Source organism: Lemur catta, chromosome 5 (genome assembly GCF_020740605.2).
Source record: "Lemur catta isolate mLemCat1 chromosome 5, mLemCat1.pri, whole genome shotgun sequence".
NCBI lineage: Eukaryota > Metazoa > Chordata > Mammalia > Primates > Lemuridae > Lemur > Lemur catta.
The window spans coordinates 1,372,345-1,399,466 of NC_059132.1; the positions used below are offsets into that span (position 1 = coordinate 1,372,345).

Genomic DNA, 27,122 nt, shown 5'->3' on the forward strand with positions numbered 1-27,122 from the left:
TGGTTCTGATCATTGTATAATACTATAGTTATGTAAGATGTTAACATTGGGGGAAGCTAGATGAGGTATATAGGGAAATTGTATTACTTGCAACTTTTTGGTAAACCAACAGTCAGTTCAAAAGAAAAAATTAAAAGCATACATACAACTATGAATATGAAACACCCTCTCTGTACTTTTTTCACTTCCACTGTTAACTTGTGGCTAATGCTATATTTTGATTCTAGGACAAAATTACTATATTGTACAGTTATGCTAGCAAAATGTTTGTGGAATGGAAACCTGGGATCTAATGATTCCTCTTGATAGGGTTGTGGTTGAGAAATTATATACTCACTACATTTGCCAGGACTCAAAGCAGGACTTCCCAGAGGCCTGCTTTTTGGCCACATGGAGAGAAACTGGAAGTTGGTCTCTGCTTTGCCACTGATCCTGCTTTTTTGAGTGAAACATGTGACTAGAAGAGTCGAGTTCCTGCCCTCTGCACTTCCCCATGCACACTTTTAACAGTTACAATTTGAAATTAGAATATGTTTAAATGCCCTTTCCTTCAAATGGAGTAAGAACTGGTGTTTAATAAAATAGCAGAGATAACAGAAGTTTACACATAGTAAACACAAATTGTGAGTTTTATTTAATTGCAAGTGATGCAACTTCCTATGTAGCACATTTTTTTTCTCTTCCAGGTTAACTGCTAAAATGACCCTTACAGAGATGACAAACATTGTAAAATGTGTTTAATTAGTAATTTATTAAATCTACCTGTCAAGTGATCCATTTTGTATGGAGCCTTGAAATGATATATTGAGAGTTTATTTATAATTATTGAAAGTAGATGGTTCCGTAAAACTTGCAAGTAATTACAGGCTCCTTAAACTCACAATATACATATATTTTAACATTTAAATAAAGTTCATTTTCTTCAAAAGTAATTTTCTACTGCTTTCTCATAAAAATATAAAAAAGACAACATTTATAGTTTTACAAACTTATATTTAACCCAAATCAAGATTTTTCTACAAATGATACCTCTTTCCAAAAAGTTTAAAAGACATCACGGAATAATGTGATGTTAAACCAAACAATCTCACAATAAGAATATGTTACTTTTAAGAAGTATTGTGCAGTATTTTCTTTTTAACCTTTCATTCTAGATATCAACTGTGCATATGTTATGTAAACACATCAGATTAATCCCAGTCATTCATATTTATGCAGTAGACTGTCATATATGACCAGTTATCAAAAAAACTATAATATCATAATTGCAAAAATGGCAAAAGGCAATCTTTATAAAAGCTTAAAATAAGCTTTTAATAAAAGGTGACCAAACGTTGCCCTAATTTTCTATAAAAATTACCTCTTCCTCCTATCTTCCCCCCTTTGAATGGTACCTTTTATAACATGTCAATACATATGTCAATACATGTTATAACATGTTAATACACATAGCATTTTTACTTAAGTTAGCCTTTTACATGGCTTCTTTCTTTTCTGATATACTGAATTTATCAGAAGGCACTGAGATTAGACTCCTAAGTAGTTTCAGATTTTTTGTCCCTTTTTAGGTTCCTCTAGAACGATTTTCCTCAGGAAAGGATAACTTAAGGAACCAGAAGAAAATGAATGACACAACACAGCAACTTGAAACCAGTAGCATTCCAAAGGTATACATATATTAATAGGTTCCTTGAACTTAATATTTAGGACAAAAAATCAGAGTAACTTTATGAAGATAAACATAAAAATAGAGCACATTTACTAACAGCAGGAAAACTCCCACATAAAAATAGAGCACATTTACTAACAGTAGGGAAACCCCCAAGCTTATCATAACAACATATTAAACCTTACACAGTAACACACAGCCAGGAGCATTAGAAATTCATTGGCAGACACTCTGATGGACTATCCTGGAAACACGTCCGATGCACACTGTTAACCTGTAACAGAGTATGGCATTGATTCACAGGGAGAAGAAATCAGTTTCATCACAAAAACAGATTTACAGATTTCAGCTTTGATTAAGTTCTAGAGATACAGTTCAAAGATAAAAAAAGAACAAGATTCACCCTTAAAATAAAAAAGTCTTCATATATATGCATTATTATTAATACTCTTTATGTTCTTACAATGTAAAACACTTAGAAACTTTTGAATTCTAGAAATTTTGACCAGTTAACCTGTTTGGCCTTAACATATCCTAAATTCCCTTGTGAGAATCACATTAATGTTTTCAGTCCATCAGTCCAGTATGCATGGAGCAATTCTATTTCTTCTTCTTTTTCTTTGGTGGTTCGTCCTCAGAGCTGCTATCTGTGCTGGTGCTGCTGCTGCCAGAGGAGCTGGAATCCGAGTCTGAATCAGAGGAGGAGGAACAGGTTGTGGAGGAGGCCGAAGATGACGAACTAGAGGAGCTTTCATCAGTGTCACTGTCTTCTGAGGAGGATGAGGTAGACGTTTCTTCACTATCTGATGAAGAATCACTGGCTGAACTGTCACTGCTATTGCTACTGGAACTGGTTACGCTTTTAGACCTATCAGGCAATAAACAGTTATATACATGGGAAGCTGACATTTAGTAGAATGCTTAAAGGTAATTTCATAGGATACAGTACAATGTATACACACAGATATGTGTATACTGAGGCTTTGCCAGCATGTGATCCCTAGCGTTGATGCTTTGGGAATTGCCTGACTGTTGTAAACCATGCCCCCTCCCTTTACAAGTCATTCTTGTTACTTCAGCAACTTCTAACACTCTTGGACAGAGTTCAAGATTTCTACTATATTATGCTTCAGAGTGAAGAATGTTAGAATAAAGTTGCAGTGTAACAACTGGGTCTATCTGAACCTCATGCAGACTGGTAAATGTTTCATGATCTTTATTTAACTACTTCAGACCAGAGAGGGCTGGCCAACAATTTCTTACCAGTCTAATAACATTTCCTATTCTAAGCCGAGAGAAGACAATTATTTACTATTTCCAGGTCTAAGGACTTTAGAAAGTTGAAGAAAAAGAAGAAATGGAGACGATAAATTCCAGACAGGTAAGAAGAGGAACTTATCAGAAAACAGGATGATATTTAATTTTGAATTGCAAACAAGAGATTCAGATCTAAATCTTACAGCTATTATTTTAAAATCACCCTTCCGATCCCTCCAACTAGTATTACGTATTATCTATATAGTACTCCTAAAGCCACACATACCTTTTTTTCTTGGTCTTTTTTTCTACATTAGTTTCTCCAATGCTGATAAACACGAGGGGGAAAAAAGCTCCTGTTAATAGAGTGATTACACACAGCTCAGACACACCCTTCTGCTGCCCCACACTGTTTACACTGGAGAAACGCTGTCTGTTGTAACATGTGTCCAGAGTACAGCATTTCTTGTAGCCAAGTGGACAGTTTCCTATTGTAGGCTGTATACGGTAGATGAAGTGAACTTAACCAGCACTTAAGCAAGACATGTTTTATCACCTGGACCTTAAAAGCCAGGTAAGTTAGTAGTTAAGAATCTTAAATGCACAAATTTGACTCTTTTTTAGTTTGGAAATTAAGTTGACATAGCTATATCAACTACTTAGTGAACAACAAAACAAAGCAAATAATAGCATAATAGCTATAATTCTTAATTTGAGTTCCCAGAATATTATAAATGGCCATTTCATATTTTTTAAAAAAGCAATCTTTTAATTTAAAATAATTCTTTTTCTGCATGTCCCTCAATGTTGTGATTTACTCTTTAAAGACCAACAAATTAAAACTTCAAGACTATGTTTCCTCATATTATCTCTAAAGGAAAAGTCTGGTGAATTTGAATGAAATGTCCAAATGGCTTGCTGCTGTATTTCTGCCAAATAACATGCATACTAAATCAGCTTTTCAAATTACAGGATTACTTCTATCACTGTAGCACTGTCCTGTAAATTTAACATTTCTATATTCTTTTTTTTTTTTTTTTTTTGAGACAGAGTCTCACTTTGTTGCCCGGGCTAGAGTGAGTGCCGTGGTGTCAGCCTAGCTCACAGCAACCTCAGACTCCTGGGCTTAAGGGATCCTACTGCCTCAGCCTCCCGAGTAGCTGGGACTACAGGCATGAGCCACCATGCCCGGCTAATTTTTTTGTATATATATTTTTAGTTGGCCAGATAATTTCTTTCTATTTTTGGTAGAGACGGGGTCTCACTCTTGCTCAGGCTGGTCTCGAACTCCTGACCTCGAGCGATCCACCCGCCTCGGCCTCCCAGAGCTAGGATTACAGGCATGAGCCACTGCGCCCGGCCAACATTTCTATATTCTGACTTCTCTATATTTCCTAATGTCTTTATCCTTATTCCTGAGTCTCCAAACAAAATGTATTTATGTCAAGATTTTTACACAATGGAATTACTTACTGAATTACCATTTGGGGAGTAAAATAAATGAAGAAAGTACACTTATTAAATCACACTGTAAGAATTCATGATCACTGAAATTCATATACACCTACTTTTTTTAATTGAATCAAAACCCAGCAGTCTGTACATAAGAGCCAGAGCTAATATTCATGTAGTTCTACACACACATACACACACACACATATATATATATAAAATTTGTTTTTGTTGCCAGATTTATGGAATGTTGAAGTTCTACATATTATTAAGACCAAGATACTTGTATGATACACAAAAACAAAAGTAAATGTTGGTACTCTTTTATTTCACTTTTTTTTCTTTTTTAAGAGACGGGGTTTGCCTCCCTTTCTCAGGCTGGAGTGCAGTGGCGCAGTCACAGCTCACTGCAACCCTGCACTCCTGTACTCAAGCGATTTCCTGCCTCACCCTCCCAAGGCACTGGGATTACAGGCATGAGTCACTGTGCCCAGCCTTATATTTTATTCTTTAGGACAGGGGTCTTCAAATATTTTTTGCTTACATTCCTAATAAAATAATTTTGGAAAACTCATACTTTTTTTAATTCCAAGTTTTATAATTTGTAAAGGGTGTATTATATACATAGATAGATATTTTAAAAGAAAACTGTCATACCACTTTTGTAATTGTATCCTATGGAAACTAAATGCTACACTATCTAGATAACTACCACCATTCACTTGGAAAAATACATGGATGAGTTTATCTTTAACAATTGATACTTTTATATTGTCTTTTTCTTCCTTGAACTTGTGCTTTTATTCTGCTTTCCCCATAGAATGTATCCTAACATACTTTTATGCCCCAAAATTTTAGTGATCAATTATGATATTTCTCTTTAATAAAATACAGACATACCTTGAAATTGTACCTTTTAATTACCTGTGATCATAGGCTTTAAAAGTGTTTAAAAATTCTGAATTGAGTTACTATTATTAATATAAAATTGATTAAAATATACAATATATTACAAATTTTAATAAGTAATCTCATAAAAATAACTCTATTGGAAATGCATTTCTTAATGACGTGGATTTTTTTTTTCTAGTTTACAAATCTGTGAATAAATACTTCTTATTGCTAGAATGTGACAAGGTTCAGCATCAATTCAATCCCTACTTTTAGTTTTTATAGCTTTAACCCTGAGAAACCTTGTTAACCTAAACAGGTAGATCAGAATAGAAAGTTTTGTTATAGCAATGTCACTCAATTCTTTGAATTCCTTCCATGTTATGTTCCGTAAGTCATATAATGATACGTCATTAAAATATATTTTAAGTTGACAATTCAATTAGGCCCTCCTTCAATCTTGTTGGGGGAAAAAAAACTTAGAAAAGAATTTACTCCCAGTAATTATGGCCATTCACTTTCGCAGGACAAACAATAGTATTCTGAAAAACCCTCTGGGCTTTTGCATACGAGGACAACACACTAAGTTATGATTAGACATGGGTAAGACGTACACCTTTCTTTTGTGAAACTAGAGGAGGACTATTGGAAAGGAGAAGTGAAAACGGAGAACCAGTAGGCAAGTTCTCTTCCACATTTGTTTTTGGCAATAGTATATATGAATGCTGATGATCTAGAAATTGGTTATTTGACTATTCCTGAATGACCCTTGAAGAGCTTTCATGCCCACAAACTGGAAGACGCAGCCTTGGAAGTCCAGATATTTAAGATACTATTATTATATAGCTAACAGTTCTTAAGAAGATGCTGTTTCTAATCTGTAGCACTAAATATACCCAACACCTTCCTGTTTTAGCTTCTCTAAGATATGTATGCTTACTTATTTCATAGGAATAAATACACATTATTTAAAGGACATAAAAGGCATTATTCAAAGGGCATAAAAGAGTAAATAATTTTCCAGTCTCCTTCCTATCTAATTCGCCTTCTAGGAAGTAACCACTATTATCAATCATGTCCATTTCTAAAAAAATAAATTACATAAATCATAGCATATTATATATACTGTTCTCTACCTAGTTTATATACTTCATGTACTTTGGATGGCTTTCCATATCAGCTCGTATAATCTACCTCTTAGTATTCTGTTGTCATTTCATTGACAGTCGAGGTAATAAGGCAAAATGATTAAGAGCATGAACTCTGAAGATGGGCTGGTTGGTTTAACACTTGACTTTTCAATTTAGTAGCTGTGTGACAACGAGCAAGTTAATGAACTTCCCTGTGCTTCAGTTTCTTCATATGTAAAATGAGGACACTAATAGTACCTACCTTAATAGTATAGATGTGAGGCTTAAATAATCTTTAAATAGTTATAAGGAGCTTAGTACAGTGCCTGGCTCATAGTCAGCATTCCTTAAACATTAGCTAGTATTATAATTAAGATCTGGAGAACCACCATGAAACATTTAGTCCCTTAATAAATTCTGTAAGTATATATATAAAAATATTCATTTGGGTACATGTAAACCTACCTTTGTTGTAATAACAATCTGTTTTCTTTTTCTTTTAAAGCTTTCTTTAGTTCTGCTGTTCTTGAGGGCCTATGTAGGTATTTTCTTTTTCCTGTGCATTCGTAAGTCCAATGTCCAAACTCCAGGCATTTCTGACATCTTACATGTTGCTTATTTGCTTCACTAAAGAGCAAAAAATAGAATACAAGCCTTAAAATTCTGCCTTATGACATTTTTTGTCCTGAAAAGCATAAACAATATAAAGTATAAAATAATGTTTGAGGTCCAATTCATAAAAATAATCATTTTACACTTTATAGTGTTATATAAGATTCAATACAATGAAGTATAGTAAGTGGTTAAAAGCATGGACCTTGGAGTTAAGATAGAGTTGAGTTCAAATCTTCGCTCCTCAATTCCATTCCAGTAATGATAAACTAGATAACTCAGATGATTCTCTAGCTCAGAGATACAAAAGATGTCAAAAATATTTTCAACAATCTGCTAGAGGAATCAGAGAATCAACAAGGAGGTACAGAATATTCAAATCAAGATATGGAAAAAGACGGAAAACCAGAGTTAACCCAACTCTTGTGCTGAAGGTGTCTGCACATCCCAAGGCGGGAAGCATCACTTATTACAAGCTCGGGAGATAAACTTTGTTTCCAGTGCTAAGGTCCGAAGGGCTATACCCTACGAATAAAACAGACATTTTATAGACTGCAGCCCAGCTTCTTTCTAGTTTGTCTAGAAGACTGAAAAAAATCTCAATCCCTAATATTTGATTGAGATATAGCAAGGGAAGAAAAATAGGTGAAAGAATTAGAAAGGAAGAATAAAACTGTCATTCCTTATCAATGATGTATTACGTACATTGCAAATCCAAAACAATCAACATAAAAATATTCTGAAATAATTAGAACTAAGTGACTTTAGCAAGGTTTTAGATTGGGGTTGGCAAATCTTTTCTGTAAAGGGTCACACAGTAAATATTTTAGGCTCTGTAGAACAAGAGGCAAAATTGTGGATACTATATAGATACTTACATAGCAGGAGAGAAAACAAATTTTCATAAATTATTTTATTGATGAAAATTAAAATATAATATTTGGGTACAATTTTATATGACAGAAGTCTATTAATGAGAGAATGAAATTCTGTTTTGAAGGCTAACATTTCACTCTTTTGGGGTTCAAAGTTAGTGTTCCTCATCATCAAAACGATCATATAGGCACATTTGTAAATAACATTCTTAGCTTATGAGCCTCCAAAACCAGGATTCACTAACCATGGTTTGTGGACCCTTTTATTAGATATAACGTCAATATATAAAAATCAATTGAGTTTCTATATAACAAAAACAATTAAAAATGAACATTTAAAAAGGTGATATTTATAATATCCTAAAAATATCAAATATCTAGAAATAAATCAAAGAAAAAATATGCAAGACTTCTATGCAAAAAACAAACATTACTGAGAGATACCGAATACCTAAATAAGTAGTCAAATAGAGGGATATACCATATTCACAGATGGGAAGACTTGATACTGTAAAAATGTCAATTCTCCTCAAACTGATCTATAGATTCAAAGCAATGCCAATCAAAATCCCAAGTTTTTTTGGGGGGGTGTGAAACTTGACGAGTTCATTCTAAAATGTGTATGGAAATTCAAAAGGCCAAGAACAGCCAAAATATTTTTGTAAAAGAACAAGTAGGGAAGATTTTAATTAAAAGACATTTGACTTACGAAGCTACAGTAATTTAAAAATTGGCCTCCTGCCAACAGCCATGTGAGTGAACCATCTTAGAAGCAGATTTCCAGTTCTGATCGAGCTTTCAGATAACTGTGACCCCTGGCAACATCCTGACCACAACCATACGTGAAAGCTCGAGTGAGAACCACTCAGCTAAGTCACTCCTGAATTCTTGACCCACAGAAGCTGTGAATTAATGTTTATTGTTACAAACTACTAAATTCTGGGGGTAATTTATTACACAGCAACTGATAACCAATATAATAATTATATTGTGGGCTAGTACTTGGAAGTCCATAAACATCCTGCTCCTCATTAAATGTTTAGCTTATTTATCAGTATGGATTAATGTTTTCCTATTTTATTCAGTGGGTTAGAATCCATCATCATCATTTATTTCGATGCTCAAACTGTCCCACATTTGGTCTGTGGGAGCCCCTTCAGGCTGGTCTCTGTGTTCTTTTGACATGGCTCCTTCATTCTGTGAGAACTCCCTTGTTCCTGGTACAACAAGGAGGTTTACCTACAGAGGGGCATAAGGAAATTTTTAGAATGATGGAAGTGTCCTATATCTTGATTTTGGTAGTGGATACACAACCATATGAATTTGTCAGAACTATACGTTAAAAAAGATGCATTTCACAGTATGTAAATTGTACCTCAATAAACCTGACTTTTAAAAAAATGCTCAATTTGGTCCAGAAATAATAATAGATACATGCAGGCCGGGCGCGGTGGCTCACGCCTATAATCCTAACACTCTGGGAGGCCAAGGCGGGTGGATCACTCGAGGTCAGGAGTTTGAGACCAGCCTGAGCAAGGCGAGACCCCATCTCTACTAAAAATAGAAAGAAATTATCTGGCCAACTAAAATATAGATAGAAAAAATTAGCCAGGCGTGGTGGCGCATGCCTGTAGTCCCAGCTACTCAGGAGGCTGAGGCAGTAGGATCACTTGAGCCCAGGAGTTTGAGGTTGCTGTGAGCTAGGCTGACACCACGGCACTCACTCGAGCCCGGGCAACAGAGCGAGACTCTGTCTCAAAAAAAAAAAAAATAGATACATGCAAACTTTTAGTTGTAGGAATATTTGCTACAGGAATGGTTTTCAGAACATACCTAACTATCCAACAACAAAGGAAACAGCCAAAAAGTTACTAAATTAACTATAGAGAACACTATGAGACCATTTAAAATGTTATAAATTGCCTAAAAGATCATACATTAAAATGTAGTCTAATTATCTTTGGGGGAGGATTACACTTTTTTTCCTTATCCATATTTTCTAACTACTTTACAATGAAAAAGGATTGCATGTGAAATCATAAAACAAACTTTAAGGGACATTTTTAATGGAATGTGTAACTAAGAATGAATACAGACGAGTGATAAAAGCCTGTAAAAGATGTATCTGAAAGCCTCCTCACCAAAATGAGCTGAAACTAGTGAAAAATACCAAGGACATCAAAAACTCATTTCGTTGTTTTAGTTATGTTTAAAGCACAAAGCATCAAAAAAATGGACAGGCTCACTATTTAGTGTCCGAGGCAAATAAATAGGACACCAACGTTTTCACATTATAGGCTCAAAAATCAAGCAGAACCATTTTTAACTCTCAAACAAAATGAACAGAATCAAAGCCCAAGATACTTGAGGGGTGGGTAACAGAGCCTTTATCTGTTTTGAATGTGTTTAAGTTACAGGGACAGGTGACTGCTGACATACCAACAGATTCTCCAGGTGACACTGCTCTCCTGCCACTGGTAATCTGAGGAACTCTGGCGAACCGGAGTGGTGCTGGAAGACCGAGGTGGGCAAATGCTGTTTTGATTTTCAAAGCAGGGAAAACAGAGTCCACACACTATACCAGAGAACCTGAATGACATCAATTTCAGGCAAAATTCTGGCTGGATTTATGAAATCCATTCAGAAAGAAAACCATGATCACTAGGTATCAAATCATTATGGACTAACACCCTTATTGCCTTTTAGGTATTTGTATTTCAATAAGACATTTTAAAGAGCCTCTCATGATATTCTTGTGAATAAGACAGAACAATTAGGTAGATCAGTTGAATAACATGGACAAAGGGTGCTGCTGAATGGGTTGAAGTAAATACAGTCATGCCTCACTTAACAAGGATACGTTCCGACAAATGTGGTGCTGGGCAATTTTGTCCTTGTGCAAACATCACAGAGTACACTTACACTAACCTAGAAGGTATAGCCTATTACACACCCAGGCTGCAGATATAGCCTATGGCTCCCAGGCTATAAACCTGTACAGCACGTTACTGTTCTGAATACTGTGGGCAGTTGTAACATAATGTAAGCATTTGTGTATCTAAACATAGAAAAGGTATGGTAAAAAATGACTGTCTCTACAAAAAATAGAAAAATTGGCCGGGCACAGTAGTGTATCCCTGTAGTCCCGGCTCCTAGGGAGGCTGAAACAGGAAGATACTTGAGTCCAGGAGTTTGAGGTTGCAGTGAACTATGATGAAGCCACTGCACTCTAGCCCAGACAACAGAACGATACCCTGTCTCCAAAAAAAATGGTACACCAGTAGAGGACACTTACCATGAATGGAGCTTGCAGGGCTAGAAGTTGTTCTGGGTGAGTCAATGAGTGAGAGGTGAGTGAATGTGAAGGCCTAGGACATTGCTGTGGACTTTATAAACACTGAAAACTTAGGCTACACTAAATTTATTTTAAAAATTTACTTTCTTCAGTAATAAATTAAACTTTGGTTACTGTAACTTCTTTATAAACTTTTAATTTTTTTTTAACTTTTTGCTCTTGTAATAACTTATTACAAAAGCTTAAAACACACACTGTACGGGGGAGGGGGAGGGGATGGGTATATGCCTACATGATGAGTGCCTTGCGCACCGTCTGGGGAATGGTCATGCTTGAAGGTGCTGACTCAGGGAGGTGGGGGTGGGGGGAAGGGATGGAGGTATAACTACACGGTGAGTGCCAAGTGCACTGTCTGGGGAATGGACACGCTTGAAGCTCTGACTCGGGGGGATAGGCGGGACATGGGCAATATATATAACCTGAACTTTTGTACCCCCATAATAAGCTGAAATAAAAAAAATAAAAAGTTATTACTTTACAAAAAAACACACACACACTATACAGCTGGACCAAAATATTTTCTTTATATCCTTATTCTATAACCTTTTTTAAGACTAGTCAAGTGCAGTATGGAGAAGGGGGAAAGAATAGAACAAGGAGTTTGATCTGTGACTGCAAACAATCAATTGAGATAACTCACTACCTTTGGACCAGCCTTTTTTCTATTTTTAAAAGTTTTTTTTTTAACTTTTTAAACTTTTTTGTTAAAAATGAAGACACACACATCAGTCTAGGTCTACATACAGTCAGGATCATCAAGACATCACTAGACGATAGGAATTTTTCAGTTCCATTATAATCTCATGGGACCACCATAGTACACGTGGTCTGTCATTCACTGGAAAGTCGTCATATGGCACATGACTGTATACAGAGAGACAGCCAGTGAAGGCCCGCATGGTTTGGTCCTGAGTTGGTCTTGTTCAACATTTTTATAAATGACTTGGAGGAGAACACAAATGTGCATACTTATCAAACCTGCAGTTGACACAAAGCTGACAGGGATAGCTAATACGATGGATGACCGAATCAGGATCCAAAAGGTCTTGACAGGCTGGAACTCTGTGCCGGATCTAACAAGATGAAATTTAACAAGGATAAAGGTAAGTCCGACACTTAAGCACTTAAGTCCAGACACGAATACAAGACATGGAGGCCTGACTTGATGGCAATTCAAGTGAAAAACGGGGTTTTTTAACTGACTGAAATCACAGCTTGGGTCAAAAGCAGGCAAGTCAGAAGGAAGCAACATCTAACTGTATAAACATGATTTTCCTTTCAGCTTTTTTTTTTTTGAGACAGAGTCTTGCTCTGTTGCCCCCCCTAGAGTGCACTGGCACAATCCAGCTCACAGCAACCTCCAACTCCTGGGCTCAAGTGATCCTCCTGCCTCAGCCTCCGGAGTAGCTGGGACCACAGGCATGTGCCCAGCTAATTTTTTCTGTTTTTATTATAGTGCAGATGGGGTCTTGGTCTTGTTCAGGCTGGTCTCAAATTCCTGACCTCAAGCAATTCTCCTGTCTCAGCCTCCCAGAGTCCTAGGATTACAAGCCTGAGCCACCGTGTCCAGCCCCAACATAAACTTTTTGATACATATGAAAAATGTTAACAGGCTACTTCCAGAGGTGAGTATATCATTACTGGAGGTCTTCAAGCCAAGTTGGATGACCTTCTTGGATGCTGGAGAGCAGTGGATTCCAGTACACGGTTTGGCAGAAGAAATGGCCCCAAATAGTGGCAAGATTCTACAATCTACTTACATATGGGTAGATGAAATTACATTTATAAGGTACAAATAATTTCATTCCAATTGATTTAAAGTAGATTGATTAGTTAAGTCCCTGAAAAATCTACTGAATGTGGAGTTCATATTTAGGTTCTTTTTATTTTCCCTTTTTATTTCTCCCCTTTCCTCTATTAGTCCAAAGACTTTTTTTTTTTTTTTTTTTTTTTGAGCTAGGGTCTCCCTCTGTCACCGTCAGGCCAGAGTGACATCCTCATAGCTCACTGCAACCTGGAACTCCTGGGCTCAAGTGACCCCCCTGCCTCCACCTCTCCAGTAGCTGGGACTACAGGTGTGCACCACCACGCTCAGCTCATTTTTTTGGGGGGGGTAGTCTGTCTATGTTGCTCAGGCTGGTCTCAAACTCCTGGCCTCAAGTGATCCTCCAGCCTTGGCCTCTCAAAGTGCTAGGAATATAGGTATGAGCCACTGTGCCTGGCCCAAAGACTTTTTTTTTTAATTAAAGAATGACGTAAGTACTTTCTCACTTCTCAAAATTGGCTTAAAAAGTTTTAAACTTGTTATTATATAAGTAATATATGCTCCTTATAAATAAAATTAAACATTTCTGATGAATATAAAATTAAAAGTAAAGGTTCCTCTCTTGCTTTCCTCCTAAATATATCCTCAAAACTCTCGTGGACTCCCTTGACTACCCTCTAAAGGCCCTTACTTCTCTGAATCCTTTGGGGACTTATAGTCTACATACACAACAGTTTTTATTATATACCACATGTTTTCTTCCTAGTAAGATCAGAAACTCCTAAAGGTAAGATTTGTCTTTTACTTCTGTGTAGTTCATGTACTAAATGAGGCTCACCATAGAAATGAAACATTTAGCTTTCTGATACTTCTGAAACAAGGAATAGCAATATTATTTTGATACTAAGTCTTATTTTCACTTCATATTTACAGTGGACATTGGTTGGTTTTGTCAATCTAGCATTCTTTTACCCCTCTGACCTACCTACTGAGCTCATCATTAGTTTATGGTCACTCATTCAATTGTACTGGGAAGAGAATGAAATGACTAAATCAATCAGAGGTTAACAGTCCTGTGGCCATGATTCAGGGTGGGGAGTGTAATCCAATCTAGAACAAAAGTGCAATCAAACCGAAGCTGAAAGGATATAAAGGACCCTAGATACTTTAGCCACCTAGGTACCAAAGGAGAGACCTTATCCAAGTATGGAGCCAACAACCAAAAGAGCAAGCCTGAGAGATAGAGAGATGGAGAAATGGGACCCTGGTGACATCATTTAGCACTCCTCTTAAGTATTATTATCATCCCATTCTTCTTTTCTTTTTCTTTCTTTTTTGAGACAGAGTCTTGCTCTGTGTGGGTAGAGTGCAGTGGCATCACTGTAGCTCACTGCAACCTCAAACTCCTCCTGAGCTCAGGCAATCCTTCCGCCTCTGCCTCCCAGAGTGCTAGGATTACAGGTATGAGCCACCGTACCCTGCTCATTTTTAAAATTTTTATTTTAATAGAGGCGAGGTCTCACTCTTGACCTCAAACGATCCTCCTGCCTCGGCCTCCTAAAGTGCTAGGATTACAAGGTGCCCACAGGTTACACCATTCTTGATCTCAGAAGTGTCTGATTTCAAAGCCTCCTTCCTCTATCAAGCCTACTACTCTGATTCCCTAAGTCTTTATCCTACACGCAAGGAACTCTTCTCATCAAGCCTAAGAGGTAGAGTGGATGGAGAGAAGGAATGAAAAAAAAAAAAAAGAAATATAAACAAACATGTTAGACTGTAAGCTACATATTATAGACATACAAATGGTGATGGTATGAAAGGCTGAGTGAAAAACTGGCAGATGTTGTTGGGACGTGCAGGTTGGTAGAAAGAAGAAAGGCTTTGCAAGAAAGGGGCATCTGCGATAACCCTTGCATTATCTGTCCACTGTAAATCTCTTGTGCCACTCTCTCTTGCTCATTAGGCACAATGACCACCTTTCAGTTCTTAAAAACTAAGTTCCTCCCAGACTCAAACATTTATGCCACTGTCCGGATGCTCTTTCCCCAGATCCTCTCATGACTGCCTCCTTTCTCACCCTTTCAATCTCTGTTCAAACGCCACCTCCTCAGAGAGGGCTTTCCAGTCCCACCAGCCCAAAGCGGACCTTTCCCTCTTTCCATCACAACGGCTTATTTCCGGCAAAGCTCTTACAACCAGCTGTATTTACTTAACTTGTTTAGTTTACTAACTGCTTCCACCGTTAGAATGTAAACTTCCTTAAAACAGGGATTTTTGTCTTGAACATCTGTTTTTCTTTCTACCCAAATTCGAGCTCAGAGTAGTAGGTGCTTAAATCAATTACTACTTATTGACGGAGAAAATGAGTGGCAAAAAGTGAGACGACAGCTCGGGAGAAGAGTCGGCATCGCAGGCAGGAAAGGGAACAGGCAAAGCCAGCTGGGTGGGGAGCCGACGGGAGCTGAGGGTTTACGTCGGTGCGAACGAAGGTGTCGGACCACGGCTTCGGGCCACCCATGCCCCCGCGAGGGGTTGGCGGAGGGGCATACACCACGGGGGGACCAACTCGTGGACCTGTCCTCCGGGAAAGGCGAACGCGAGGGTTCTCTTCAGACCCGGCTCCGTCCCACCCCGCAGGGCTGACGCGACTGTCCTCCGGAAACGCTAACCCACAGTCACCCAACTTGTCTCCTGGGCCCGAGCCCGTCGGGAGCTGGCAGCGCGTCTGACAAACGGCTGTCCTCCGCGGACCCCGCAAGCAATCCGACACCCGCCCGCTGACGCGTGTCCCCGCCCCGGGCCCCAGTCGGACCCTCACTTACGCTTGTCTCCGGGCGATCAGCCGATGCATGGGAGTCGCCATCTTAGCGCGGCCGAGGCCTGCCGCGCGGGCTTTTGGGAAACTCCTCGGAGGGGGCGGGGACTTCGAACCCTGACGGCCGCGGGCGGGGGCGGGGCCAGACGGGCCTCAAGGGCTTCTGGGGCGGCCGCGGCCGCGGCGCTTTCGCGGAGGGCGGGGCGGGACTGGGTTGTCTCCGGGGCGGGTTTTGGGTCTGGCTCGAACAGGGTTTTGAAGGATGATGGGGGGAAGAACATTCTCGAACTGCAGTGTTCAGAAAATGAGAAGTCTGGAGAATGAAATAGGAATGAGCTGAACAGGACTGAGATCATTAATTGAAAGAATGACTTTAGCAAACCAGAAAGTGCAAAATGTTAATTACTTCTTTTTTTTATGTATTTCACAGTGATGTTAGTGATGTTATCAGGACCAAATGAGACCTTTAAGTAAAGCTGCTTTGTCAACTGGAAAAGGACTATACAAACATTTTAGGATATTTTAGCTGCACCTACATTTAGCATCAGCTCATGGAGAATTTGTCCTCTTAAATCCACATTGTTTGAAATACGTTCAACTTTCTGAAAATACCTGTGTGTGTTTCTGTATCATCTATATTTTTAATTTTTCAATTAGAATTTTTTCTTTACTTATATTTTTATTTTTTGTTATTTTTTCTTTGTTGGGCAGTTCATCTGTCTGAATATTTTTTAAGTTAATAATTACTTAATACTTGAAATGTTTTAGGAGCTGAGGATAGAGCGTTGAATAAATAAAGTCCTTGTACACATGGAACTTTCTGCAAACAAGAAGCAAAGACTATGTCCAGTGAGGATGAGTACTCTAAAGAGAAATAATTCAGCACAAGGGGGTACAGAGGAATTAGCTTTGCCAGTTAGGGAAAGTGATGATGTCACCTTTCAGCACATCTTGTTCTTTAAAAAATGGTATCTTAACTATATGTTCTATTCTCCAGCTTATTTTTTCATTCCTCTGTGTATTTATGAAAATCTTTTCCCATATCAGCACATATAGATCTAATTCATTCTTTTTATATGTTACGTTTATATGCATTACATGGATATTCCACAGTTTATCCAACCAGTACCCTGTTGAATGCTTAGCTCATTTACCATAATAATGGAAGGAACAGATTTTTAAGCACTTACCCAAGTGTTTCTCTAAAATGACTTCCTATAAGTATAATTGCTGGGTCAAAGGATATGCACAATTTTGATTTTGATAGATACTACTGTTGCCCTTTAAATAGGTTGTATCCAGTGGAGCGTGGTGGCTCACGCCTGTAATCCTAGTACTCTAGGAGGCCAAGATGGGAGGATCGATTGAGCTCAGGAGACCAGCCTGAGCAGCAGTGAGACCCTGTCTCAAAAAAAAAAAAAAAATTAAATAAATAAATACATAGGTTGTATCCGATCTTGCTTCCTCACCACATTTGAGGATGGTCAAACTTTTAAACTGTTGCCTATCTAATAAGTCAATATGATATATTATTGATGAAGTTAAGTATCTTTCATACGATCATTATTTTTATTTTTATTTTTTTTTTGAGACAGAGTCTCACTTTGTTGCCCAGGCTAGAGTGCCGTGGCATCAGCCTAGCTCACAGCAACCTCAAACTCCTGGGCTTAAGCGATCCCACTGCCTCAGCCTCCCGAGTAGCTGGGACTACATGCATGCGCCACCATGCCTGGCTAATTTTTTCTATATATATATATATATGTATTTTTTTTTAGTTGTCCAGATAATTTTTATTTCTGTTTTTAGTAGAGATGGGGTGTCGCTCAGGCTGGTCTCGAACTCCTGACCTCGAGCCTTGGCCTCCCAGAGGGCTAGGATTACAGGTGTGAGCCACCGCGCCTGGCCTGATCATTATTAAATTAAACTAATTTGGCATGAGGCTGCCTCCATACCTTGTCTCTGGACAAAGTTTATTGACTAGTATAGAAGGAGGAATTCAACACTTGGGCCTTGAAAAGGTGTTGAACCAACCAGAAAAGTCTAGATCTCAGGACTGGGAATTTGTGTGTTTCCTATTTAGGCTGCTGCCAGCAGATAGTCAGGTTCAACCCCCTGCAGTACTTACGTGCTTCATGTCAACATTAGCATTCCCTGGTCAGAGTTTGGTTGGCCTATTACAGATGATATGCCCACCTGTCTAGTCAGCGCCACAATTAACAGCCTACCAGAAGGAGGAAGATTAGAGGATTACCTCAAAGAAATGAGTGGGAAGCAGAAAAAACAAAAGATGTACGCTATATCCTATAATAGGACCTTTCCCCAAGATTTTTCCACATAAAATGTTCACATCCAGACACAAAGGGAGAGCTATTAATAACACAGTGTATTGCTAAGGCCGCTGAGTCATCAAACCTTTAGAAATGTCATAGCAAATGCAAAGGAAACTAGCTGAAATGAAAATCCCCACTTCAACTCTCACTCTTTATGGTGAGGATGATAAACTTCTGTGCTCTGTATCCAATTGCCACGTTAGATACATGATGATTGTTTCATTAAAGTTCACGTGGGCTGGGCATGGTGGCTCACGCCTGTAATCCTAGCACTCTGGGAGGCAGAGGAAGGAGGATCGCTTGAGGTCAGGTGTTAGAAACCATCCTGGGCAAGAGTGAGACTCCTGTCTCTACTAAAATTAGAAAACAAAAAGTTAGCTGGGCGTGGTGGTGCGCGCCTGTAGTCCCAGCTACTTGGGAGGCTGAGGTAAGAGGATCACTTGAGCCCAGGATTTTGAGGTTGCTGTGAACTAGGCTGAGGCCACGGCACTCTAGCCCAGGCAACAGAGTGAGACTCTGTCTCAAAAAAAAAAAAAGTTCATATGAAAAAATTCCCAATGATGCTCTAATATTTCAGACATCCCACTCATTGAATTTTGCTCGCTGCCCACTTCCTCTACTGTACCCCACAGGTAATGTGAGGCCTGAGGATAAAACAACTTTTTTCCAGTTCGAGCTTGTTTGACAGTCCTAATAATCTCAAAACAAAAACAAAAACAAAAAAAACCCAACAGCACAAGTAATTCATTTTCATTATGGAAAATTTGAAAATACTGATTACAAAAAATAATACATATTACCTTCTATTATTCACAGAAGAGATGTTTGAGGTTCTCCTTTGAGAAATGCAGATATATATGATATTCATAACTGAACTGTAACTAATTAAGACACATTTTAAAACAGCACAGACAATATTTGCCTAGGGAATTTTAAATCATCCTGGGCAGCATTAGTAGATCAGTTAGAGTTTTGCTTCTCTAATTTAAAAAATTTTTTTTAGAGACAGATTCTCTCTCCGTTGCCCAGGCTAGAGTGCCATGGAGTCAGCCTAGCTCACAGCAACCTCAAACTCCTGGGCTCAAGTAATCCTCCTGCCTCAGCCTCCCGAGTAGCTGGAACGACAGGCATGCACCACCATGCCCGGCTAATTTTTTCTATATATAGTTTTAGCTGTCCATATAATTTCTTTCTATTTTTAATAGAGACAGGGTCTCGCTCTTGCTCAGGCTGGTTTCGAACTCCTGAGCTCAAACAATCCGCCCGCCTCAGCCTCTAAGAGTGTTAGGATTACAGGCGTAAGCCACAGCGCCTGGCCACTAATTTTTTTTCTTTTCTTTCTTTGCCTTTTTTTTTTTGGAGACAGGGTCTTCATCTGTTGTCCGGGCTAGAGTGCAGTGGTGTCATCATAACTCACTGCAACTTCAAAGTTCTGGGCTCAAGCAATCCTCTTGCCTCAGCCTCCCAAGCAGCTGTGACTACAGGTGCATGCCAGCACACCCAGCTAATTTTTCTATTTTTTGTAGAGAGGGGGTCTCTTGCTCAGCGCGGTCTTGAGCTCCTGACCTCAGGCAATCCTCTCCTTCCCACCTCACCTCAGGGCCCCAGAGTGCTAGGATTACAGGCGAGAGCCACCCGGCTACCTATTTGTCCCTCCTTTATTCAAAGGAGAAATTGGCAAGCACACTGCCTCAGCAGATGGCCAACTAAGGCATGGAATGTGGGTCCTCCCGGTTCCCAGGCATCTCTCTCCAGCCTTACAAGAGCCTCCCATCGTACTTGCCTTCCCTGTAGAGGCAGCATTTTCTACCCCACTCTGATTAGGCGGAGAAGAAGGAGCTCTCTTCTCACCATGCGGTAATTCTGCACTGCCCACCAGGCAAAGCACCATCTCCCTCTCCTCCCCAGTTTTCTTACAGAGACTGGTGGGATGGATGGGGTGCTTGGAGTGGAGAGGAGGCTGGAAATGTCTCAGCTGTTTTTGCCTACTCTCATGAGGGGTTGGCTGGTTCCAATTCTTGGCAAATTTCTTTAAGGGTGTAGGCTAGAGGCTAGTTAGCACTCTTTTGTTTTCATCTGTGGGCCCTAATCACCATTCTAGAACAATTGGGAAAAATCAATAGAACCTAATCAATAGAAAATGACAAATCAAAATTACATTTTCCTAGAAAATCATATCACCATTAGAAAGGCTTGTTAGATAATGCTTTAGTATGATACCGAAAGGGCAAAGTAGTAATCTTTTTGCCTTATCTCCAAATTTTGAGTAATTTTTCTTAACTTTGTTTTTATTGTCTTTTTTTTGTATTCATTTTGCTATCTTTTCTTTCATTGTTTTTGCCTGTTGGTGTTATACTCACTAAAGTTCACTGTGTGTGTATGTTGAGCGTATACGTCATATGTATATACTTACCTTTATTTTCTGGTAGTTGTATGATTTTATTTTTGAAATTTAATTTCTAAACCATTAAATATTTGATTGATTAGGAATATATTCTTGTATATGGCTTGAGATAGGGGTCTAAAATTAAATTTTCTTCCAAGGGGTTAGCTAATGTCCCAACATTCCCTACCACCCCCCACTAATTTGAAAGGCCATGTATGATATACTAGATTCTGATACTTAGGTTGTTGGTGGACTCTTATTTCTCTTCTGCTCTATTTGCTTTTGTCTTTTCTGGTGCCAGTATCACAGTTCTAATTATCACTGCTTTATTCTATTGTGTTCTCTCCTGCAGTTCTGACCGATGTCTCTGCTGCCAGAAGCCACACCTTCAGTCAGAAAAGCTGATCCTCCCAGGGGAAGAGTGAGTGGCCAGCCTTGCTTCGCAAGTAGCAGCAACTCTCAGACACTGCAGTGAAAATACAGTGCTTGCTTTAAGAAATTCCATTAAAAAATCCTAGAAAAAGACACTAACCTAAGGAACCTGAAAGCAGCGCTGAGCGCTAGGTGCATGTGTGTAGGGGGGCGGGGGTCGGGGAGAGGATTAGCAGGCTCGTGTACTCAGAGAGGGCAAGTCAGTAAAATCCTTGACTTCAGGCGTCCTCAGAAAAGGACCCCTGGCTCTCTCTTGTACTTTTCCCTTTTTTCATCTTGCCATTTTTCACTCTTCCTCTTCTTAGGCCATTCCCCTTGAGCTAAAGCTGTCCTGCCTTCTCTTCCTCCGGCTCATACAGTGAGGTCCCAGCAACAGGCATGCTGGCTGCAGGTGGCTGCCTGCCTACACTAGGGCAAGAATGGCCTGTTTCTGGGAAGGATCCCCTAGAAGTTTGAGGCTTGAGTTTATAGGGTTTTAACTGCCTTGTAGAAACATACAGAGCAATCTTCCAAAACCAACCAGGTATCACTGGTCTTCATTCCAAGGGCATCTTGTCTCAAAGTAAAATCCCTTCCAAAGTTGAGAGACAAAATGATGACCTGACATCTCCACGTGAATGAAGAGAAAGTGTAACTGCACGATTGAGAGGCCGTTCATGAGTGAGTGTGAGATCTGATCACAACACAAGAAGGAAGGCTCTTGTGAAAAGGGAAGAGGACAAAAACAATCCTCATTAACTTTCCAATTTTGCTGGAGGGGCTGACTGTGCTCTACACGACCCAGTTAGGCTCCGCTTGTTTTCAGAGAGTGCTGATAATAATTCAACATCAATAACAGAAACTTTTTAAGGAAATGAAAAGTTACGTGGCAGCATATTGAATCCCTCTAGAGATCCTACTATGGGCTAAAGCAGGATTCTCTGTTGTAATTCAAAACCACCAGGAAAAGATAAGATGAAACCAAAAAATGGACAGGACTGTGAGTACCATAGAATGACTATAGAAAACAGGACACCTGGCCCAAGAATCCGTTCTTCCAAATGCATCATTACTCCCCCTTTGTATGGGTTTGCTTTGGTCAAGACTAAGCTCAGTGTTCAGGGGGACCATGGATAGCTTCAAAGGGACTTTGACTAGGAAGCTGCAAGCCAAATTGCGAAGGGACATGAATTTACAGTTGCACATGTAACATGGGGAGAGGCCATGCCCTAATGGAGGCATTTCAGGTACCATTCTAAACCACTGGATGAGACCTTTTAGCACAGGTGGGAACTTTATGGGCATCTGGACTTCATTTCATTCAGTGTTATAGATATGCCAAAGATAACTATGCTACTCCTTTCTGATTACTCACAGTATGTGCTAATGCTATTAGAATAAAAAAAGCTATCCCAAGCTCTGCTCACTGGCTTGGACTGCTGGACCCAGTGAGGGAAACCAGCTGGAATTTTTAGGGTCATTACTCTTTCTTCAAAAATAAACTTCTGCCTTTGGTGGAAATAGCATAAAATATATCCCTATTTAATAGACTAAATAGAATTCCTAAAGGGCTAGTCATCCAGTTTTGAAAAAAATGACTTTACCACATTTCTACTCTCTGCTGAGCAGCTCATTCTTGCAAAGCATTTGAAGAACACAGAAGGTTCTTATGCTTTTTGTTTCACAATGTTGCCATGGTGAATGCTGCTTCTGGTTCACAACATCTCTGTGGTAGAAGCTTCTTCTGGATGGTGCCAGGTCACCTTTACCAGTCTTGGCCTTTGTCTTGTCTGGCGGAGAGCTCACTGCTGAAAGTCAGCTCAAGTCAACTCCTCACTTTCCGCTGCTGCCGCTGCCTCTGGCCATAGGGTTGGGTCCCCGTGCCACTCCCAGGAAAAAACTCTCCTCCGAGTTAGGGCTTGCACTGGTGTCCGAGTGTCAGACTGTAATCCTCTGTGATATATTTAGATCTTGAACTCACGTTGCATTTGAGCATTAACTACATGTCAGCAAGAAAATTAATGGTCTTCCTTTGGTTGTGAAGTGATATGTGGGCAGAACGCCACGTGAACTTGAGGCTGTTCATAGTAACACTGATCTTTTATCGAATTATAAACATTCACTCTTCAGATTCCTCTTTAATGAGACAACCTGGAAAGTGAATTATTACCAGGGTCCGGAGGGCCTCTCACATCACTGTCTCTGAGTCTGAGAGCAAGAAGCAAAGAGCGTTCCGAAGGGAAACCAGCACAGGGTACTGGATCCTGATGAATCTGACTGTGAAAATGAAAAATGGTCAAGAAAGTTTTGTAAGTTGTAGGAATGAGATGGCAGCTGCTGGTTTCCTGGGGAGGGGCCCTCTTTACTCAGGAACAGGACAGTGAGCAGACCAGACCAACAGGCAGGACTTGGGGTGGGGTCGGAATGTCAGCTGCGGGAGGTGGCAGAAGACCCGGAGAGATGGGAGTGGGGGGCTCGCTGAGGAGAGAGCGGAGCAGGTGGGTGAGGAGACTGTGAGTCACGCCAGGAAAATCACTGCTGATCAACGGGCCCAGATGAAAGGGTTAAATTTTTGTGATCATATCAGCTCATGTGGCATGGAGAAATCTGTGCAATGTTCACTCAGTATTTTAAGAAACATAAATAGGCCAGGCCTGGTGGCTCACGCCTGTAATCCTAGCACTCTGGGAGGCCGAGGCGGGAGAACTGCTAGAGCTCAGGAGGGTGAGACCCCTGATACTCTCCTCCCTTCCTCTCCTTCTCCGCCCCCCCCAACAAAAAAAGAGCGAGACCCCGTCTCTACTAAAAATAGACAGAACTTAGCTGAGCAACTAAAAATATATTTAAAAAAAAAATGAGCCGGGCGTGGTGGTGCACACCTGTAGTTCCAGCTATTTGGGAGGCTGAGGCAGGAGGATCACTTGAGCCCAGGAGTTTGAGGTTGCTGTGAGCTGGGCTGATGCCATGGCACTCTAGCACAGGTGACAGAGCGAGACTCTCTGCAAAAAAAAAAAAAAAAAAAAGGAAGAAAAATAAGTAAGAAAGATGTTTGAGTGGAAAAAGTAGGAAACAAAACTGTGCTCTACTACATCTTAACCCAGTATTTCTTACATGTATGTTTGTATTTATGATTACACAAAGTTAAACAGGTTTTCCACTTCTCAGAGTCTTTAAAATGGTAATTTTAACCTATTAGTATCTCCTAGAACACTGTCCTGTGGAACACAGTTTGAGAAAGTCTGGTTTAACCTACTATTTTAAAAGGCTCAAGCAAATTGAACACACTTATAACAAAAGCACTGGAAAAAAAAAATTCTAGAATGTCAGCAGTGAATGACTTTAGTTGACTTTTTGTGTGTGGGTTTCTCATATCTACTTTATTTTTTTGGTTTTTGGAGACAGAGTCTCACTCTGTCACCCGGCTATGATTATGCACTGGTGTCATCATAGCTCACTGCACCCTCAAACTCCTGGTACCAAGCAATCCTCTGCCTCAGCCTCCTGAATAGCTGGGACTACAGGCACGCACCATCACGTCCAGCTAATTTTTTTATTTTTTGTAGAGATAGGGTCTCTTGCTCAGGCTGCTCTTGAACTCCTGGCCTCAAGCAGTCCTCCCCCCTCAGCCTCCCAGAGTGCTAGGATTGCATGCGAAAGCCCTGGCTGTGACTGACCTCCCATATTTACCTTAATAAATCTGTACAAGGAACATGAGCTCAAAAAAAGCAGTGTCGTAATTGTAGCAGACCAGTGTTGAAGCTGGAACTTTAAAAGCTGTGTGAACTTGAAAAGTTCCTTAACCGTATCAGATCTCTATCTATAAAATGGGAAAAATAACACCTGATGGGCTTGCCATGAAGATTAAATGAATTATGGTATTGAAGGCACTCAGCACAATGTCCAGCGTGTACTGCAGGAGGTAGAGACATCGTAACTACCATCATTATTGAGTCACTGGAGTTTTAGAATTTGAGAAAGTCCTGTTGGCTTGACTAACGGCACTGGTCCGCTCATGGTGGGAGCAGGGAGACCAGAAAAGCACCATTGTCTGAGCACGTAGCTTCCCTCTGAAGCAAACAGTTGCGGGCGCTGCTCCTGAGTGTGGGACGGGTTCCATTAGACATTCGGCAGGAGAATGACATGTCCCCAGCTGCCTGAGAATCTTTTGTCTCTTGTCTGGCAGCCTTTGCACACTGTAGATTTTAAACTAGGCTCTGTGCGGAATGGAGGTGACTTGTGCGATAGATGCACCCTAGTCTCAAGCACCACCCACCGGCTGAGCCATCTTCATCCCTTCTACATAGAAACCTTCTCGCTCTCATACTCTTTTCAGTCTCTGACATCACCCTCTTGTCCTTAACGTCCTTCCCCCATTGGATCTGATGCCTTCCTCACCACTGCAGTTGTCTTCCTCTAGGTCCCTGCCAACATAAATACCGTCCTTTGATGTCAACCTCCTTAACCTGCCAGTCCTTTAACCTCATATCCCTTAAGAGCCTGACGTTTTATCCCCCTGTTCCTGATGTCATCACCCTTCACAGTCCTTGACATCAGACTGTGTGTTTTTAGTGTCTGACCCTGACGCCTATGTTTTCTCCTCTGTGCCCAACACCTTAGCCGCCTGTCACGGGTCCTTTTTCCCTGGCATCATTCCTTCTCATCTCTGACTTCAGCCCTCATCCTTATCTGACAGCCCTTGAAGCCAGGCCTTGGATTTTCTCAAGAGTAGACTGCCTGAGATGCCCTCTGCAAAACATGATGCTCCAGTCTTCAGAGGGTGTAAATCCCAATCCACAGAATGGTTTTTGCCGTCACTGAGTAGCTGAGCCCTTGACCACAGAAAGGACTTTCACAACACACAATGGATTTATCCAAAGCAAGCAGTGTCTGAGCCCACTGCCTACAATTTGATCTTGTCCAGCCTTTAATTTCTGAGCTACAATAAATGGATTTGACAGATTAAAAAAAAAACAAATACCTTTGTGATTACTTGTAACTAAATTTTATCATTTTACCACAGAAAGGCATTTAACAACTTCCTGATTCAAAAACACTCAAGATGTTCTGCTTGAATGAAAAGAACTTGTGCTCCAAACACGATGCCTCTAACATTAAAAATTCTGGAAACTTTCCTGGTTTACGATTTTAATTCTTGGAAATTTGCCACTTTAAATTCTTCAGAATTCTCAAATAACTTTTTCTGACTTCATTTATTTAAATATCCCAGAATAGCCTCTTGAGCTATAAGTTTGATGATCCAGGAAACTATTTATAGCAGGGTGAGTACTCTCTGTGACTGATGTTAGTTATGTTTTATTTTGAGAAGGACAAATTGTTAAAAAGGTTATAGGGCTGCTGGTATTTTAAACTGAAAGCAGTACCAAGGCAAAAAAGGCAGCTGAGGTATGAAGTTGGAAGATAGTAAGATATGATCTCAACAGAGGATTCCTGGGGGGAAAAAAAGATATGGATGTAGGACTGGGAGGAAGAAAAAAAAAGATATAGATGTACTTTCTTGCCAGTTTTGCTAAAGGCTGGGGAGACCTCCCAATAGAAGGAAGGTAGAGGCAGTAACCCAGACGATGTGATCTTTCAGGTTGATTGGACACTTCAGCCTGGGCATACTGGGCTGCCTGGCCAGTGCTTAATAACTCAAACAGATGGATGTAGGACCCTATGTCATAGTTAAGATCAATACTGTCCTTGGTGTTATTGATATCCCCCCTAGGTAGGAGAAAAATAGGAGATAGAGAAAGAAAGGTCAAGGTCAACCTAACTTCTTTTAAATTTGAAAAAATTGTGGCAAAATATACATAAAAGTTACCATTTTAGTCATTTTTAAGTGCACAAATCAGTGTCATTGAGTACATTCACATTTTGTGCAATCATCACTATTATCCATCTGCAGAACTTTTTCATCATTTCAAATTGAAATTTTGTAAACGATAACTCTCCATTTCATTCTACCCACAAGCCTGTGTCAACCACTATGCCAGTTTCTGTCTCTATGTATTTGCCTATTCTAGGTACTTTATACAAGAGGAATCATACTAACTTGTCCATTTGTGTTTGGATTTTCCACTTAGCATGTTTTCAAGGTTCATTCATGTTGCAGCATGTATCAGAATTTCATTCCTTTGCCTTTTTCATGCCTTTTAAAGGTTGTATAATATT

General features: G+C 39.8%; 1 protein-coding gene and 2 long non-coding RNA genes across 4 annotated transcripts; 1 reads left to right on the forward strand and 2 right to left on the reverse strand.

The window, feature by feature from the left end:
- Positions 1-732: 732 nt before the first annotated feature.
- On the reverse strand, positions 733-15,911 carry ZCCHC10 (zinc finger CCHC-type containing 10). Its single transcript, XM_045550780.1, is given in 6 exon segments — positions 733-2,537; positions 3,213-3,254; positions 6,865-7,026; positions 12,220-12,250; positions 12,253-12,314; positions 15,829-15,911. Coding segments are annotated over 6 exon segments (606 nt in total). The 5' UTR covers positions 15,870-15,911; the 3' UTR covers positions 733-2,269.
- A 4,054-nt stretch (positions 15,912-19,965) lies between these two features.
- On the forward strand, positions 19,966-25,865 carry LOC123637766. Its single transcript, XR_006735056.1, has 3 exons — positions 19,966-20,008; positions 20,890-20,958; positions 25,642-25,865. It is a non-coding gene; the product is annotated as an uncharacterized LOC123637766 (long non-coding RNA).
- LOC123637765 lies at positions 20,442-27,103 on the reverse strand. Of its 2 annotated transcripts, none has more exons than XR_006735055.1 (3): positions 27,004-27,103; positions 22,553-23,225; positions 20,442-21,003 (listed from the first exon to the last, which is right to left on the reverse strand). It is a non-coding gene; the product is annotated as an uncharacterized LOC123637765 (long non-coding RNA). The 2 variants fall into 2 exon arrangements; XR_006735054.1 differs by lacking the exon at positions 27,004-27,103 and adding an exon at positions 23,828-23,869.
- Positions 27,104-27,122: the final 19 nt, after the last annotated feature.